Genomic DNA, 18,075 nt, shown 5'->3' with positions numbered 1-18,075 from the left:
GCATATATTCATTATTGGGAGTTTTAAAATTACTGATTTAGTTTCAGTACTGGTAATTGGTCTATTCTTATTTTCTCTTTCTTCCTGATTCAGTCTTGGCAAGCTGTACCTTTCTAAGAAATTGTCCACTTCTCCTAGGTTGTCCTTTTGGCGTATAGTTGCTCATAGTAGCCTCTATGACCCCTTGTATTTCTGTGGTGTCGGTTGTAACTTCTTTTTTATTTCTGATTATATTAATTTGGGCCCTCTCCCTTTTTTTCTTGATGAGTCTGACCAAAAGTTTATCAATTTTGTTTATCTTTTCAAAGAACTAGCTTTTAGTTTCATTGATTTTTTTTTTTTTTTTTAGTCTCTATTTCATTTGTTTCTGCTCTAATCTTTATTTTTTTTCTTCTACCAACTTTTCAGTTGGTTTGTTCTTTCTTTAGCTGCTTTAGGTGTAAGGTTAGGTTGCTTATTTGAGATTTTTCTTGTTTCCTGAGGTAGGCTTGTATCACTGTAAACTTCCCTCTTGGAACTGCTTTTACTGCATCCCAGAGGTTTTGTGTTTTCATTTTCATTTGTCTCAAAGTATTTTTTAACTTTCTCTTTGATTTCTCAGTGATCCATTGGTTGTTTAGTGGCATATTGTTTAGTCTCCATGTATTTGCAGTTTTTGCAGTTTTTTTCTTGTAGTTGATTTCTAACCTCATAGTGTTGTGGTCGGAAAAGATGCTTGGTGTGATTTCAATTTTTTAAAATTTACTGAGGCTTGCTCCGTGAGCCAGCATGTGTTTGATTCTGGACAATGTTTTGTGTGCACTAGAGAAGAATGTGTGTTCTGTTGCTTTTGGATGGAATGCTTTATAGGCCATGCCTAGGGCTGTGTCTAGAGGTGGCTCAGGAAGTCTGCTGATGGGTGGGGCTGCATTCCCACTCAGTATGTTGTTTGGCCTGAGGCTTCCCAGCATGTAAGCCTCCAGGCTGTTGGGTGGGGCTAATAACCCAAGCAACTTGTCAGCCTCCAGGAAAGTTTGTGTACATGAACTCTCCCCAAATGTCTGCCACCAGCTTTTGTGTCCACAGGGTGAGCCACAGCCACCCCCCACCATCCTAGGAGACCTTCCAAAACCAGCAGGCAGGTCTGGCCTAGGTTCCTATGAAATCACTGCCTCTGCCCTTGGACCCAGTGTGTGCGAGATTCTGTGTGTGCTTCCCAAGAGAGTGAAGTCTCTATTTCCCCCAGTTCCATGGGGCTCCTGGAATTAAGGCTAGCTAGCCTTCAACACCAGATGTTCTCAGGTCTCCTCCTCTCAATTTCAGAACCCTGAGTTGGGGAGCCTGATGTGGAACTTGGAACTCTCACTCCTGTGGGAGGGCCTCTGCACCTTAATTATTCTTCAGCTTGTGGGTTGCCAACCGGGGGGGGGGGGGGGGGCATGGGGCCCAATTATATCATGAGCACGCCCCTTCTACTGTCCTGCTGTGGTTGCCTCTTTATATTTCCAGTTGAAGAAGATCTTTTTTTGCTAGGTTCGTCTTTTTCTCCAATGGTTGTTTAGCAGCCAGTTGTGGTTTTATTGTAGTCATGAGGAGAGGTGAACTCATGGTCCTACTACTCCGCCATTTCGACTGGAAATCCAGGAGATTGTTTCTAAGACTGCTTTTGAAATTAATTTATGCTTGAGAGTCATGACTGAACCTACCACATATGATGGTGAGACTAAGCCAAGGATGGTTATTCCTGTCACGGTCTGGGGAGCACCATATTTGGTGGAGACTATATATCTGGCTAAAGAGAATTATTACTAGTACCATGGGGCTCCCTATCCCATACACAAAATCATATTTCATATTCCTAAAATCCCCACTTGGAAATTGCCATAGAGCATAAATTCCAAGGGATTTCTCCAGAACTCACTACTGCTACTGAGCACATTCTACAAGCATTTATTTTAATGGAAAGCCAGCAACCTCTCATCTCTAGATGGAAATTTAAACAATCAAGTATTTTAGGTAATTTATATAAAATTTTCTCCAAGCCAGTTTCTCAGCCTGAATAAGTGAATGTGTTCCGTAAAGTGTAAGGATCAAACAAGGTTTACATATATGGCACAGGTTAAATATCTAGTAACTTGCTAAAATATTTTCAGTCTATTTGCAGTAAAAATTTTATTTAAAGGAGAGTAATTCTAATAAAATCTGAGACCCAGAATTAAACTTCTCAGAATAAAACCAATTACATAAAGAAAACATTCATCTGGGTTAATTTGAGGTCACCATTGATTACTCTGGGATGAAGGAACCATGATTTTATGCTGCCTGTGGGGAAAAAACATGACTTAAGGCTTTTAAATTGGAAAGATGGTGGCAGAGGTTGGAGTAGAAAGGGACTGCTCCTTTCCCATCTCTCTATGAGCCCACGACGATCCTGCGGCTGATGGCTCCAGGCAAGGTATAGATGAAGAGGACCAGGAAGATGATGAGGATGATCAGAATGAAACCGATGATGATGTACTTCTTGTAATTCCTCCAGATAAGGTGGTATAGGCACTTGAAGGGGCTCAAGAACCAGGAGAAGGAGGTGTCCGGGCGGCTGAGGAGGAAGCGAGAGAAGAACATGGGAGGGGCTGTGTTGTCAATACATAGGAATCTCAAGACCTCAAGAAGTACTTCCGACGCCCGCTTTCTGGGAGGCCACAAAGAGAGGCCTGGGAATGGGAGGTGCCTTGAAGCAGAAGCAGGCTAACACTGTGGGTGGTGATGATTTCTCATCATTTTAAAGGTTGGTCTGGAGGAGGGCGAGAGTCTAGTTAGAACCCAGCCAGAGGTCTGAGGGCCCTCTGTCTGTCGAACCCTGTCTGGCTCAAGCCCCGTCACTTCCATGAAGCCGGTGCTGATCACCCCAGTTTGTAACGATTCCCCTCTTCTTAATTCCTATCTCACCGATCGCTTGACTTAACTCCTTTCTGAACCTACCATATTTGTCTTCCACACTCTGATAATTATTTTATGAGTCTGTGTGTTCTCCCTAAACTGAAAGCTTCTGGAAGGCAGAATTTATGTCTTATATTTCTTGGGTGTTTTTTTTTTTCTGAGGTACACATTGCAGCAGCTTAATAAATTTTGAATTAATGAAGCACCCATTATGTTCCTAAAATTATGACAGATGAAAGGGAAGTACAGAGAAGGGCCACTCACTCATATGAGACACTTGGGATCCAGGGAGGCATAAGATTAACATAATTTGAAAGGGTTTGTGTACATATTTCATATCTATATATGTCTACTTTTCAACTGATATATAACCATGGATTAACTTGAATAGGGTGACCGTTTCTGCTAGTAATTCTACTTCTAGAAATTTATTTTATTTTAAAGTAATTTATAAAGAGGAAACATTTTCACTATCTTATAATAATGGGAAAAAGGTTGAAGTAAATTAAATATCCAGTTATGGGGTGGCAACCGACTATTACGGGCATCAAGTCTGGACTATTCCACAGCCATTTAAAAAATCCTAATTCTGACAACTATGGCAATGAAGCAAAATTTTCCAGCAAAGGATAAATGAAACATGAAGACAGTTTGTATGCATGAGTAGAGAGAGAATAGAAAAAAAATTCACGTGAAATTCACATGCACATGAAAAAATTAGTAGAAAAAATTATGAAATTATTCTTCAAATGCTTATGTGCTAGTATTATAGAAATGTGCTCTCTCCATTTGCCACAGACTCTGTAATGCTTTTAGAATATTTTTCAATTACAGAAACAAAAAGCTACATGGATTGGATGGTACCTATTGACTGCCTCCTCATCTCTCACTTCTCCCAGAGGGCTCCTCTGGAGAAAGCCTTCATCCTCTGATATGAGGACCACAAAGTGCCTTTCCTGTTTCTGATGCTTCCCCTATGGCTTCACTTACTTGGGCTTAGCCAGGGGCTCTGGTTCCTTTCGGGCTTTTCCAACAGGATTTTTCTCAGCTTCTTCTGCCGTAACAAGGTGGAACTCAGCTTCAACCTTGCCCTACACAAAGACAAAATTCTCAGTTTCTAGTCACAAAGAACTACTGGGGGCAATGCCAACCTTCTAGAAGAAGTGTTATCACATGGGAGGAAATCAGGAAGGATTGACTATCCTGCTGTTTTATTTTGAGGAAATAGCTTTTTAGTCTTGAGATAAGCCATTTTTAGGACAGATAACAAAGGCCCTGAAATGATGTTACTCTTGAAGTTTTGTGACAAGAGAGGGTCCCACAGGTACACAGAGACACACACATACTCAGCCACATGTACTATTAATATCTGCAGGAGTAATATGAATTATAGAACACAGTCATCAGAAAGTGGACTAATTATTTGAGTGGCAGAACCCTTTTGAATCTGACACCGTCTTCTCTGTCAATGACTCTCAAGAGGAGATGGGTGGGTATGGCCCTACATTTGCCAAGTGACTTTTCTGTCATCCTTCCTTGTTTCTGTTGTCCCCTCTAAGTCTTTTGGAATTATCCTTTTATTAGCATTCTCTCTCCTTCTCCTCCCTCAATAAGAAACAGCATCTCTAGTTTGAAAACTGAGTCATAAGCTTCTTCAGATTATTGTGCCAAAGTTAGTGGCACGGATGTAAGTCTTGGGTTATCAAAGGATGAGACAGGACCTCTGCAAAAGGTGAGAGTCATCCTTTCTTGTTCATTCATTAATTTTGGGGGGCCCCCTATATGCCAGGCACTATTCTAGGCCCCGGGGACTTAACAGTTAAGAAAAATAGGGTCCTTGATCTGGAGCTGCCATTCTTGGTAGAAGACGCCCTGTCTCTCTCCTGCCTCCTTTGGTTTTGTGGCTCAAGATTCAAGGTGATAGGAGGGACACAGAACTGGGAGGAGACTCACTGCAGCAACAAAGTACTTTAGCACCTATGATCGCCGTTAAAGCTTGTCTTTTCTGAATCATATGTGCAGGGGCATTACCTGACTTCTGAGGCAGAGCTGATTTTCTACCCCAGTAAGAAGATCTAAGATTCTGATGAACCAATGGTCTTATGTTAACTTATCTGTTCACCCTGAAAAAGCCAGGACTTCTTAACAGACAGGTTTGATTACTTGCTGTCATGAAAATGTAATCATGGGAGAAAATGAGAAAGAAGTGGAGTATGTGGGGGTGAGGTTGAAGCTGGAGAGGAGAGGCAGTGGCAGGATTGTCTGAATTAGGAGAGAAGTGCAGTGGGCTTTTACTACAAGTGAAGTCATGAGTTCAAATCTAAGTGGTCTCATCCATTCATTAGACTAGTGCCATGACCCAATTCAGAAGGCATTAAATTCCTATGGCCCAGAAATGTTCCTTAAAAATATGCATATATGTACTCTTCAATCCTATTGAGAAATCTTGGCTCCGCAGGCAATGACTTGCACATAAAGGCACTCAGGAAGTATTTGAAAACCAGGAAAGAATCCAAAGCGTCTATCCATTCTTGTCACTCCTCTACACATCTAGCTACAGTACAGTAATAGTAATATAACCCTAACTGTGATTGCAATGATTTATTGAATGCCCATTTGGTCCCAGGTTTGTTCTTTTTATCTATCATCTGTCTATCTATCACAGTAGCAAGCGAAGTAGGTCTCCTTTCTATTGATGGAGAAACGAAGTCATAAAAATCAAATAACTTCCTCAAGGTCACATAGGTAATAAGCCAACCAACTGGAATTTGAACCAAGGTCTGTATGATTCCAAAGCTCATGCTCTTTCCATTATGGTAGGCTGCCTCCCAACTGGGGATGTTAAGAGCATGTACCCCAGAAGGTTGCTTTGAAAAATAAACGCTAGAATACATACACAGTGCTCAACCCAGTGCCTGGTGAATAGTAAACACTTGCACAATTATAGTTGTTAACCTCAACACTGTTTCATGGACAGAAACACATAATTTAACGAGAAATATATTCTGCCCATTCAGAAAATAGCCAGATAAGTCCCACAGACCATATTCCCACAGGAAAAAAAAATGCAAAGGGGAAAAAGAGGCAGAGAATATGAAATGAATTCTGCCTGAGGCACAGGAGTCATGAGTTAATATCATGAAGAACCTTGTCCCCATTGTCACAGCTCTGCCTGAGTGGTCGCAAAGCAGTTCTCTGGTATCACAAAGGCGGCAGGGGGAAGGTGTTTACTGACATATTTTGATAGGCGTTGCTCCTCATTCCATATCTCTCCACACAGAGGGTTCCATGTCCCATTTCAATCATCAGTATTCAACCAAGCACCAAGGAGAGGTCTTAAGCTAATAATATGCTCCAAATGTAACTTGAAATCAGAGCTAGAAAAAGCGGACAGTTTGAGAAACTATCTGTTAACCTAATGACATCTATGGATGGAAGAAAATGATAAGGGAAGGTCCTGAAAAGACTGGCTTTGTTGTATTGCATCCATTGTTTATGGGCTTCAAACCTCACTGAGCCTGGAGAGTGGATGCTGGGGGAGGCTGAGAAGTGACTGTGTTCAGGAAGGACTTGCCTTCTTCAGCGATAACTATTGCTTCCTAAAAGACACCTTGCACTTGCATGAGATGAGGCATTCTCATGCATTAATGGTGGGGATGTACACTGGCAAACTCCTGTAGGAAGAGGAATACACACATACATACACACATACGTATACATATATACACACATATGTACATGCCCACATACATATGTGTGTGTGAGTGTGTGCGTATTACCATATATAGTCATACCTCTAGACTTGGGAATTCCAATTCTGGGTAGCTAAATTAAGGAAATAATTCAAAACACAGAAAAAGCTTTAACACACAAAGCATAGTTATTATTTTTTTGCATGTTCAAATTGTCCTGTCTGTCACAATGAGGTGTCCCAGACTTATCTTGCATTTATCTGCCCCAGACCTGGAGTTCACCATTTCTCCAGAGATGCCTGGTTTCTTTTAGTAGGAACTGGTATTTAGAAACCAGGATCTGGGTGCAAGAGGTCTTTTTTGCTACTGAGTGATTATACTTTTTCCTTTCAGTGAACATGGATTTTTAAATTCATAAGTCCATAATGATACAAAGAAAAATAAAGCAAGAGGGGAAAAAAAATCTCATTTATCATCACTAGAGGTGATTCTTAACACCAATTCCTGATTCAGAACTTGGTAGATAATGGAGAGAATTAAGTTTATCCTGCATTTTTTTTCTTAGGGGAGGTGGTGACTATGATATATTCCCATTTGATGAGAGAAAGCTCTTTTTAACACATGAATGCTAACTGATAAATGAAAAAAAGAACTATATAATCAGAGACAATAGATAAGAAATAGATCATGGATGGATAGAAAGGTGGATAGATTAGGTAGGTAGGTAGGTATATAGATGGACGAATGGATGGATAGATAGATAAATATGGATGGAAAGAAGGAAGAAAGGGTTAGAAAAATCATTTTGCAGCACCAATGAAATAATTAATCCAGATCATCACTGGGTGAGAAGTGGCCGCAGAGCAGGAATTTTCCACGGTGCCAAACTGTCACCCCACTGGTCACTTGCTAATAGCAAAGGAGAAAATATACCTTCTCTCAATGAAGCGATCTCATGGTCACCAAAGCGGTGAAGTGAGCAAACACAGCCTCACTGCCCATGCGGCCATCCGAGGGCATGTGATTCAGTATGAAGTAAGCAACATCACGTAGTGAGTATGCTTGCCAAAAATGCTCGACCTGAACCTGGTAAAGCTGTTGTACCTAACTTCCAGTTCACGGGAAAAACAGGGTATAGAGAACAAGATGAATTACATCACGAGAAAGCAACCAGATAAATCAGGTGTAGCCTCATCAAATAATGTCCTGTGGGAAAAAATGGGGTGGAGGACTGTTCTAAAATAAGATAGATCAAAGAGCTATAATAAGCAAAAGCAACTTATCAACCATGACTGAACCTTGTTCTTTTTTAAAAACAGCTATAAAATACATTTTGAGGACAATGGGACATCCTTGTTATAGATGAAGAAATGAGTATGATACAGATATCAAATTATATTAGGCAATAATTATTAAACTACATGTGATGGTGGCACTGTGGTTCTGTATGAGGGTATCCTAACTCAGGAGATACATATGGAACTATTTAGGTGTACGGTGTCAGAATGTCTACATCTTACTCTTAAGTGGTTCTGCCTGTGTGTGTGTGTGTGTGTGTGTGTGTGTGTACTATATATATGTCACATCCATATATTCACATATATAGACAAAATATAGCAAAATATTGACAAATGTTGAATCTAGATGGTAAATATATAGCTGATCACTGTCCTATTCTTTCCACTTCTCTGCATGCTTAAATTTTTAAAATGAATATATGTTGAGGAAAAATACATAATTAAACTGGTATTTCTATTTTGAGAATACAGAGTTAATAATAATATTCATAATAAAATTTAGGGGAATGCTCATTGTAACACCTTGTAAAGCAAAATGAATAAGGCACTATTTTTAATGTAGCTATACTACGAAATTAACCAAAATCTACGCATGTTGGGACTAGTGAAAACGTTAGCAACAGCTTTCTTTGGGTTATGTGCATATGGATGGTATTTCTTCCTTTCGACATTTTTGTGTCTTTCAAATTTCCTATAAATGCATATTATACACTTTGTCTTAAAAAAAATACCTCCCCTCTCTGCTCCTGGAGAATCTGAATTTGCCACATACTATTTAGATAATTTGTCTGTCTACCAGCCTCTTCAGCTAAGCTGTGAACTTATGGATGGCAAGAATGTGTCTTATTGATGGTTGACCTTCAGCCCCTCGCCTGTGAGTGTCTAGCCATAGTAAATGCTGATGGTTGTTTTTCACACTGAACTGGAGGCAAAGAAACCTCCCTTTTAATTTTAGTTGTTATGCTTTTGGGACATACCTGGGCAACCTAACTGTAGACTTGTGAGATTAACCTGTAAAAGAAACCTGATCTCTATCTCCTAACCGAGTAATTTCTTTAAAGGTTGCTTTTAGTAGGATAATGCACACAAAATCTGTAGATTTCATGAAGAATATGTTTCATGAAGAATATGCTCAATGCATATTCCCTTTCCTTCTCCCAAGGGTACTCATTCTTTTGCAATTGCACTTGGAGCTGTTTTTCACTTAGGAGATAGCCATATTCCACACTAGGAGCTGTGTGATCCAAATATCTAAATTACACTGCTTGGCTATACAGATAAGCAGCTTTAAAAATAAGCCTGGCAGGTGGTAGTGCCCATAAGCAAATCCCTCCTGGCTGCTGGTAATTGGAATAAGAGGATAACGATGTTCTGACTGCTGGCTTCAAGGGACGGGAGGGGAGTTCATACAGAGTTGGAATTAGAAAATGTCTTTACTGGAAGCACATCTTGGAGGTACCCAGTTCAAGCTACTCATTCTATAGACACAGAAACTGTAAAAATGAATGAACAGAAACCTCAATTAAAATAGAGTTGAGAGGCCAGAAGGAGGTGCTGATAGCAGAGCCCAATGGGAAGAAGAGTTTCTCTTTTCTCCAGCCAATGAGAGACAGTCATGATGCAGCCAATGAAAAGCCATGGACTCTGTTTACTCTAGGGCTCCCAACTTCCTCTTCCCCTCTATAAAAGAGTTCTCCTGTCCATTGTTGCTGGAGGTTTGCCCGTGGCTAGCCATGGTTGCAGACCTCAAATGGCAATTCTTCATTGATCTCAAATAGCTCATTTTTGCTGGAGAAGTAACTGGTAGTCTATTGGATTTAAGTGAGGAAAATAAAAATAAAACCAACCCTGAGACTTGAGGAGGGGAAGTACCTTAGGAAGTGACAGACCCGAGGCTGAGGTTTTCCATTACACTATTTTATCCTGGGATCATCCAACTTTCTACCACGTCTGTAAAGGAGGGACCATCCACCCTCCCTTACAGAGGAGTGACGGTGGCAGAGAGGAGGGGGTGCTGAAAAAAAGAGCAGGAGAAACTTTCTTCCCACTATTTGTGAAAGGTCTGAATTCCTATAGCACGTGACACATAATATGGACCAGGCTGGCAAGGCAGAGAATGGAGTAAATGGCTCTGCTTTCTGCTGTCATCCCCTCAAGGAAGTTTTAAAAGGATAGATCACTTTTTAAATTGAGTCTTGCATTTGAGGGTGAAGGGATGAAGCAGTTGCATTAAAATGGTACATTAGCCAGGACTTTATGCATAATTTCAAGAAATGTTGGGGAAAAAAATAATGCCAGGGGCATAAGTTCAAGCCAAGAAGATAGAAAACTACCCTGACATAGATCACTATTAAATCAAGGATGGTGAAATATGGAAGTCTTAATGCATTTATAAATTTTTCAAAATTCTTGCTTCTCAGCAGAAACTTTGCCCTGAAGGGCTCTATGACATTTCAAGGCATTTGACTCGAAGTTTACAAAATGACTCATTTAAAGAGCATGAGGTCCCCTGTTTGCCGCCCACCCCCCCTTATCTCCTACAGTTGTCACTTACTGTGAGTTCTTTGCTTTTAGCGAAAGGCCACCAGCCCCGCACACGCTTTTGCTGGAATATGGAAATCTTGCTCTCCTCACTTGCATTTTCAAACTTGGTGAGATCGCAGGCTTTGGCAGACTTAGCTGCTCGGGGGAAGCTATTGAGGTTCATTTCCAGGGAGCCTGTGAAGAGATGCCCTTAACGGTTATAGGAGGGCGTTAAAAGCCATCATCATCCTCATTCACCCACCTGTTCATCCATCCCCTCACCAGTCATTCAGTCAGGACCACATGGGTTCAACAGCATGTGCTAGGTGTTGGGGGCACAAATATGACCAAGGCATGTCTGGTGCATTTAAAGCATTAATAATGTGGCAGCAGGCAGAAGACAAGGGCAGAGCTACCAATATGGAACTTTCAAGCCCTTGTTTCAGGTGTCATCTGCTGCCCCTCTTCTCTGCTCCCTGAGGACCACCTGGATTACTTGCCTATCCTTTGAGCCTTTCCCTGGCTTGGCACAGATTAGCCGATAAGAACCTTTCCCCCCAACACCACTTTGAGTCCACTAAAATCCTCCAGGCCTGGGACTAAGTCTTACTGTCTTGGTAGCTCCTCTCCAGGACTTTAGTGGGCTCTAAACAATGTATTTTCTCTTTCTTTAATTTTTAACAAAATTTTTATATAATTTTTAAAGGTTACTTTCCATTTACAGTTATTACAAAATATTGGCTATATTCCCCTTGAACCCATCTTACACCCAATAGCTTGTACCTCCCACTCCCCCACCCCTATGCTGCCCCTGCCCTCCCACTGGGAACCACTAGTTTGTTCTCTGTATCTGTGAGTCTGCTGCTTTTTTGTTGTAGTCACTAGCTTTCAACAATGTATCTTCAGCGAGTGAATCTAAGGCAGAGTAAGATAGTGCCATGTGAATGTTCTCTCTTCAATAGCCTTTCCCTATTACAAAAGTAGTATTTGTTAACTTGAACATTTAGAGCATGCACATGAGCAAAAAATTAATAGAAACATTTTCTCTAATCTCATCCCCCAAAAGTTGACCATTGCTCTACTTACTAGTTCATACCCTTACGTTAGTCTATCTCTCTGTCTCTTGGGCGATCTCTATCTCTATCTCTTTTTCTTATATAAATGTATTTTTAACCGAAGGGGGATTTTTTTCTGTGCTCTTTTTTCCACTGAGTGCACCCTGCATAACTATCCAAATCATTAAATATTCTAATATTTTTAATGGCGGCAGGGTTATCACTTACTGAATGCTTACTGTGTATGAAGCACTGGCTCCCCTCCCTGACTCAACAGGAGAAATAGAGACTGCAGGAAAGGGAGGGTCTCTCAGTCTTCAGATCTTCCTGGGAGTGTTGAGAGCCAGGCGTCTGAACCTGACCTTGGTGACTGGACCTTAGAAGGTGTCTGGAGCCTCTGAAGCAGTATGCATAAATTCATGCATGTGCGTTTTTCTGAGAAGTGAAACTTTCATTTTCAGTGGGGATCTGAGACTTTTCTTTGGTCAGCACCAATATATTTTTTTAAGTTTTTAAAAAATTGTTTTGGGGGAGGTAATTAGGTTTATTTTTATTTGTGTATGTGTGTGTGTGTATATATATATAATTATTTTAATGGAGGTAATGGGGATTGAGCCCAGGACCTCGTGCATGCTAAGCACCTGCTCTACCACTGAGCTATACCCTCCTCCCATTTAAAAAAAAATGCAGTATCACATTTAGAGCTCCCTTCTGAGGCATGTGATACTATTATCCCCATTTTACAACCGAGGTACAGAAGAGACCAGCAATCAGTTCAAAATTCACAGCCTCTTAGCGGTAGAGCAAAGCTCAACATAAGTCTGTTTGAAGATGTATCTTCCACCGTAGGGATGCCCCATAACTTACCGAGCCAATTCCCTAGTAATGGCTATTTGGAATGTTTCAATATTTTGCTATCATAAGTAGTATCAAGATTATTATCCCTGTGGTTAACTCAGACCAAGCTCTCCAGGAGCTGGGACAAAACCCTTAACATTAATGTGAGCTTGAGGAAGCCAATGGCTTACCCAGAAAGTCATCTGAGGACAGCCTTTCAAAGTCCCAAACCTGGAGCACCAGCACAGCGGGCGTCTTACACTCCGTCTTCTCTAAGGAAAAGATATGCTCCCTCTTGGTGATGACCATTTGCTTCTCGGCTGGGAGATACTGAAATGGAAACAGAAAGCGCCAGTTGAAGTTCCCCTCGCCAGTCAGGGAGTTGTAGTGCACGTCTGTCTCCTGCTTGTCGTCTTCCAAACCCTTTAACCACCTGAGCAAAGACAGAAAAAGAATGAAACACTCAGGGCCCATTATTCAGGCATCAGTATAATCAACAGTGATTTTTAACTAGTTTCCTTGTGGTCATGGATCATGGTTTTAAAATGATGATATAAGTTCGATTCGGATGGAAGTGTCCATTGAATCTGAAAGAGGTAAATCAGGATCGAAGGGTCTGAACCAGAAACAAGACTCTCATTCTAAGTCAGGTTGGGGAACTGCCTTCAGTTGTCCTTGGGCAGATCTGAAGCCCCATGCAGTAAGGAGGGAAAAATGCAGGAAATGTGAAATGAAAGTATAGTCTATTTCCTCTGACCCTGGGAGCCTTCTGTGCAAGGGGTGCCATTTCTGCACCCACTACATTGAGGCCTCTAAAGCTGGCCTGGTTTAGACCCGTGACATCAAGCCTGTAATTGACCTCCTCCCCTCTGGTTCTGGGCCTCAAAGACCCAGTAGGCCTGTATCAGTGTGGCGTGTGGGGTAGGAGAGTGACTGCACCCACCTGGCTCTACCCCTTACTAACTGTGCAGCCACAGATAAGTTATGTAACCTCTCTGTGCCTCTGTTTCATCTGGAAAATGGAAGCAATGACAGTATCTAGTTCATAGGAATTCTAAGGAATTATATGAGATAATAGATGTAGAATGCTTTGCATACTCCAAGTGATCTATTGTATTCATTATCTGGTCTTTCTCATCCATGCCCGCTATAAAGTAAGCTACAGCGAATACATCTCCTCCTAGTACTTTACTCATAGTGAATTAATTATTGAGAAAATAGGGACTTCTAACTCAAGCTAACTGATAATGCCAAACCACTTGTTTTCTGAAAGCCGATCGCCCTCCCCCCATCCCAACCCACCCTGGGGCAGTGGGAGTAAGGATCCTTCTCTCCCCAGAGGAGTGGTACCACCTGGGGTACGGACACAATTATTCAGCTAAAGATGGTGCTTGGTCAACCAATAGATGTGTGGTGTCTGGTATGAGGCAAGGAGTGAGCTCAATGCTAGGGGAGTGGCGGGGAGCAAACAGAGATGGTTCTTGCCTTCATGGAGCTACAGTCATGGAGGGAAGAGGATGGTGGGATTTCAATGGCCCCAGCAAGAGATGGCGGAGGAGAAGACAGTGATGGTGGTGTGGTGAAGAGGGAGAGAATGGATGGAGCTGACAGCTATTTGGGTGGGTGAACAAGACGTATTGGCAGATTAGAAATGGGAGTGTCAGTGAGGAAGAAGGTATCAAAGAGATACCAAGACAAGACTGAGATGAGTTTCCTGCTTCTGAGATGAGTTTTATCTGAGGGTACATGTTTACATCACTTTTGTTTCTGATTACCTGCCACCTCATCTCCCTCCCTGACTAGGGGCTGAAAGAAAGCCTACAAAGGCATTTGTATTATAGCCAAGATACAAGAGAGAGAGACAAAATGCTTAGTTTCCTGAGTCCTAGGTTGGTTTCTGTTTTCAATCAGTAAAACTAGCAAACAGGAAGGTGTAAATTTTAGCTTTTGTTTTGGGCTTATAATTTTTCTTAACACCTAACCTTTCATCAATAGAACTATACCTCGATAGTTCCTTCTGGTGTAAGGGTATTTGGAATGTCACTTAAAAAGTTTACGCATCTACCATTTAACTGAAAGAGATGTTTATATAATAAGATTCCCTCACAAAAATGTTTTCATGAGATAATCGTTCTTAGCATAATGACTAAGACAAATATCTGACAAAGAAAGTGACCTTATCTAAGAAGGCTAAGTAAGATGGACTCCTTCTGTGGGATGTGGGTGGAGGATCTTCCCCAAAGCATAGGTTTACTTGGGGGATTAAAGAGGTGAGGACGGGAAGGAAAGGGAGGCTGTTGATGATCTTACCCTTTAACATAAATATCACTTGATTTTTGTCCTGTGAAGATATTCTCATCCTCTAAAATGACATCTTCTGTGTTCCAGATGGTTACTCTCAGTTCATATCTGGCAAAAGGGAAAGCAGACTTAGGTTGAAGACCTTGAAAGCTGAGTCTCTTGGTGTCTGTGTGATTCTGGTATTGCTTTGAATCCATAAACTTCCTCAATTTACCACGTTCAAAAATATCAGTACTTAAAGTCATCGTTCTATCAAAACCAAGTGTCCCAGCTGAAATCACCAGGGACATGAACTTCTCGGAGCAGATCCTCCTTCCATTAACCAACATTTTTCAGAATGCTGAAGAATGTTGAAACTCAGTGGCTCCTACCACAAGACAGGGGCCGCCATTTCAATCACCACCTCAATGACTTATCACCACCACTCAGCCCCTCCTGTAATTGGCGGCCAGGTGGAAAGTGAGGCATGATTAGCAGGTGTCAATTGGCCAATGTCATGTACCAGACACCTGATCAAAGGTCACGATCTTTTAGTCTGCAACCATGCTCTCTTTCCTTGAACGTGGGGCTTCAGCTTACTCACCCTTTGGGTTTCCTTGGCGAAATGTCAACAGGAGGGCCAGGCTGAGGCATGTCTTTGGGAAACATGTCCACCCACATCTGCAGGCGGCCCTTGTTAAGAAAAGAAGACATTCGTTAGCTTCTTTTTTTTGGCAGGGGGTTGGTGGTTACCACATTGACAACTGACTGTTCATGGTTTTAACAGATCCCTTTCCTAGAAAATGGATATTAGGTACATATAATACAATATATGGATATTATCCATGTTATATTTAGAATATTTGTTGACAAAGACAGAACTTATATTTTATTAAAAATTAGAGCATATATCAAGAGGAAGGGAAGGATTAACAACACTTTACTACTTGAGAACCTTGAGAACCTACTATGTGTAGACACAGTGTTATGCACTTGAAAAGCATGCGCTCATTCATTCTCCCAATATCCCCATTAGGTAGATGTTGCCACTCCTACTTGGCAAATGAGAAAATATCTTGCCCATGGGGCTTTGGTTATTTAAAAAAAAAAAAGAGAATTTCCATGAGAAGGGACAATGTAAGCAGAGTCAGTGTTTTGGAAGAGAAGAGCCAATTCAATGGAGGATTATATTCCAAGGTTTCTGCAAAGAGTCATTTACATGCACCTTTAATCAAGAAGTCACATCTGAAGATAAAGTGAAGGATAACAGTGCACAAAAGATTTCAAACATCTGGTGGTAAATCTTAGGAAATATTCATAAGCTCCTACAGCTGATGAAAGTTTATCCTTCCAAGACGTTCCCTGACACATGCTATCATGAAGTTCATGCCCCAGCACTGGGGGGATAGCAGTGTGGGTGTTCCTGGCCTATTACAGCCAAGCTCCTGTGTTTTGTCCAAGTTACACAGTGAATGGGTCCAGAGCTGGGAAGGGACTTAGACTGTCTGGGTTAAATCCCAGCTCTACCACTTACCAGCAGAGTAACTTGGAGCCAGTTACTTAAACACTCTGAACCTCAATTCTTCAGCTTAAAAGTCAGGATCATAATAATTCCATCATGCAGCTGTGTTAAGAAATGAGGGTAAGGTGACCCACACACTCCTGTTTGTCTAGGAAAATCCTGGTGTGTGTCTCTTGTATCAGCTTAATTATTAATAGTGTCCTTTTTCACTCTCAGAATGGCCACAATTTGGATAAATAAATCAATGGCCATCCTAATGAGGCGAGATGATTATGTAAAGGGCCTAGGACATCAAAAGCTTTTAGCTAAAGTTTGTCTTCTCTTCCCTTCTAATTTGTAACCCAGATCTCTATTTTTCCCATGCAGCTTTTTCTTGCCAATTCTTCAAGGCAAGCCTCCATCTACTGCTTCTCTGGGAAAACTAGTGGGCTGTGTGGTTACTGATAGATTTTGGACAAGGTCTTGGCCATATCAGATGGGTTTTGAAGTTTCTCAAATGTCAGGATTCTTCTGAAAGAGTTGGCTAACTCAAATCATAAAAAGGAAAAAGCAGTAAATCCAACTCTGACTTTAGGGAAGTTTCTCAACCTCAGTGTTGTTTTGGGCTGAATAACTCTTTGATGTGGGATGTTGTCTTTTACAGAATAGGATGTTCAGCAGCATCTCTGGCCTCTACCCAGTAGCCACCAGTAGCTGCCCTACCCACCCAAAGATATTTCAGACACTGCTGAATGTCCGGGGTAGCAGGGGCAAGGTTGTCCCTGGTTGAAAACCATTGCTATGGGGTGCACAAGATCCACTTTCAGAGGAGAAGTCACATTCCTCAAGGATGCACACTCCCACTGGGACCAGAACTGTTTTGGCCTCTACCTGCTCCATTCCTGGCTTATCCTTGTGGTAGAGTGGCCGAGTTTCTATGTGCTCAGGAACCAGCCTACACCCAACCTCCGGGATATCTTCCCATGAGTGTAAAACCCTGAGGGCCAAGTGCTCATAAGACTCCACCGTCTCATCTGCATGGAAGAGAGAAAAACAGAGACTTGTCAGATGTGCGCTCCTGTAAGGGGACAGTGATGGGCTGTGAGGTGTGTTTTTAAACACTCCCTTAAAGGTTCATTTCAATATAGCAAGGACCAGGGAGGGAGAATAGACAGTAAGAGAGAAACAAGACAAAGAGAGACTGGAAGGAGGTGGGGAGTAGAATGGTGGGAAGGGGAGACAGGTGGAAAGTTGAGAGAGTGGGAAATGAGATAGGTCGACAAGAAGACCTGGAGAGCAGTCAGGGTCTTGGTGTACGTATGCGACTCCCTTCAGAGTCTATGAATCACAAGTTTGGCTTCAAGGGACTAGAGAGAGTATGTGTCCTGGAGACATAAAACTGTTTGCACCACAGTGAGAGAGGGCGTGGGGGACCAGGGTGGCCCTAAGCAACGTGGTAAAACAGGCACAATATGTGCCCATGGGTGTCTTCTGTCTCTTCTCATCATTGCTTGGGATTTCTCTCCTACCAACACCCACTCACAGAAATGATTCTCTGATCTGTCACTTCCCCCCAAAAGGCAGTAATTCATGACAAAAAAAACTATCAGTAGAAATAGTACTCGCCAACAAGACAAAAGCTGTTGAAAGAATAAAACCTACTTGACACAGTTGAGAATGGCCTAATTTGACACAGGAAAAGTTGAACCTGGTTTTTCAAAAAAGTCCACAAAAGAAATCTCCCAATAGCAATAATTACGGTCAGTATTAGTTGATATGGATCAACAAGAAATCAGTGAACTAAATCTCTGTCATAAAGTTTCGTCAGTCAAGAACTGATCTTGACGAACATAATTTTAGATTTTTGGTGGGCAAATAGATTGTTTAATCATGAAATGTAGACTACTGACCAAGGGACTAAATTGGCTTCAGAGTATATTGTGATAAAGTATTTTTCTCAACAGAAATTCATC

At 41.5% G+C, this 18,075-nt stretch overlaps 1 protein-coding gene across 2 annotated transcripts in view; it reads right to left on the bottom strand.

Annotated features, from left to right (window-relative positions):
* Positions 1-1,531: 1,531 nt before the first annotated feature.
* The window catches only part of FER1L6 (fer-1 like family member 6), a 101,898-nt gene continuing 85,354 nt past the window's right edge, over positions 1,532-18,075 (bottom strand). Inside the window, exons 35-41 of one of the 2 annotated variants that reach the window (XM_074353023.1) lie at positions 16,994-17,136; positions 15,206-15,294; positions 14,632-14,730; positions 12,513-12,754; positions 10,461-10,624; positions 3,907-4,007; positions 1,532-2,575 (exon numbers count right to left, since the gene is read on the bottom strand). In XM_074353023.1, coding sequence (XP_074209124.1) covers positions 2,392-2,575; positions 3,907-4,007; positions 10,461-10,624; positions 12,513-12,754; positions 14,632-14,730; positions 15,206-15,294; positions 16,994-17,136 — 1,022 coding nt within the window. In that variant the 3' untranslated portion in view covers positions 1,532-2,391. Of the gene's footprint in view, positions 2,576-3,906; positions 4,008-10,460; positions 10,625-12,512; positions 12,755-14,631; positions 14,731-15,205; positions 15,295-16,993; positions 17,137-18,075 lie in introns of those variants that run through there. The other variant, XR_012502250.1, reaches the window with a different exon arrangement.

This window comes from Camelus bactrianus, chromosome 25, assembly GCF_048773025.1.
Source record: "Camelus bactrianus isolate YW-2024 breed Bactrian camel chromosome 25, ASM4877302v1, whole genome shotgun sequence".
Classification (NCBI taxonomy): Eukaryota; Metazoa; Chordata; class Mammalia; order Artiodactyla; family Camelidae; genus Camelus; species Camelus bactrianus.
The sequence above is the reverse complement of the archived record's forward strand: the minus strand, read 5'-3'. Positions and strand labels throughout refer to the sequence as shown.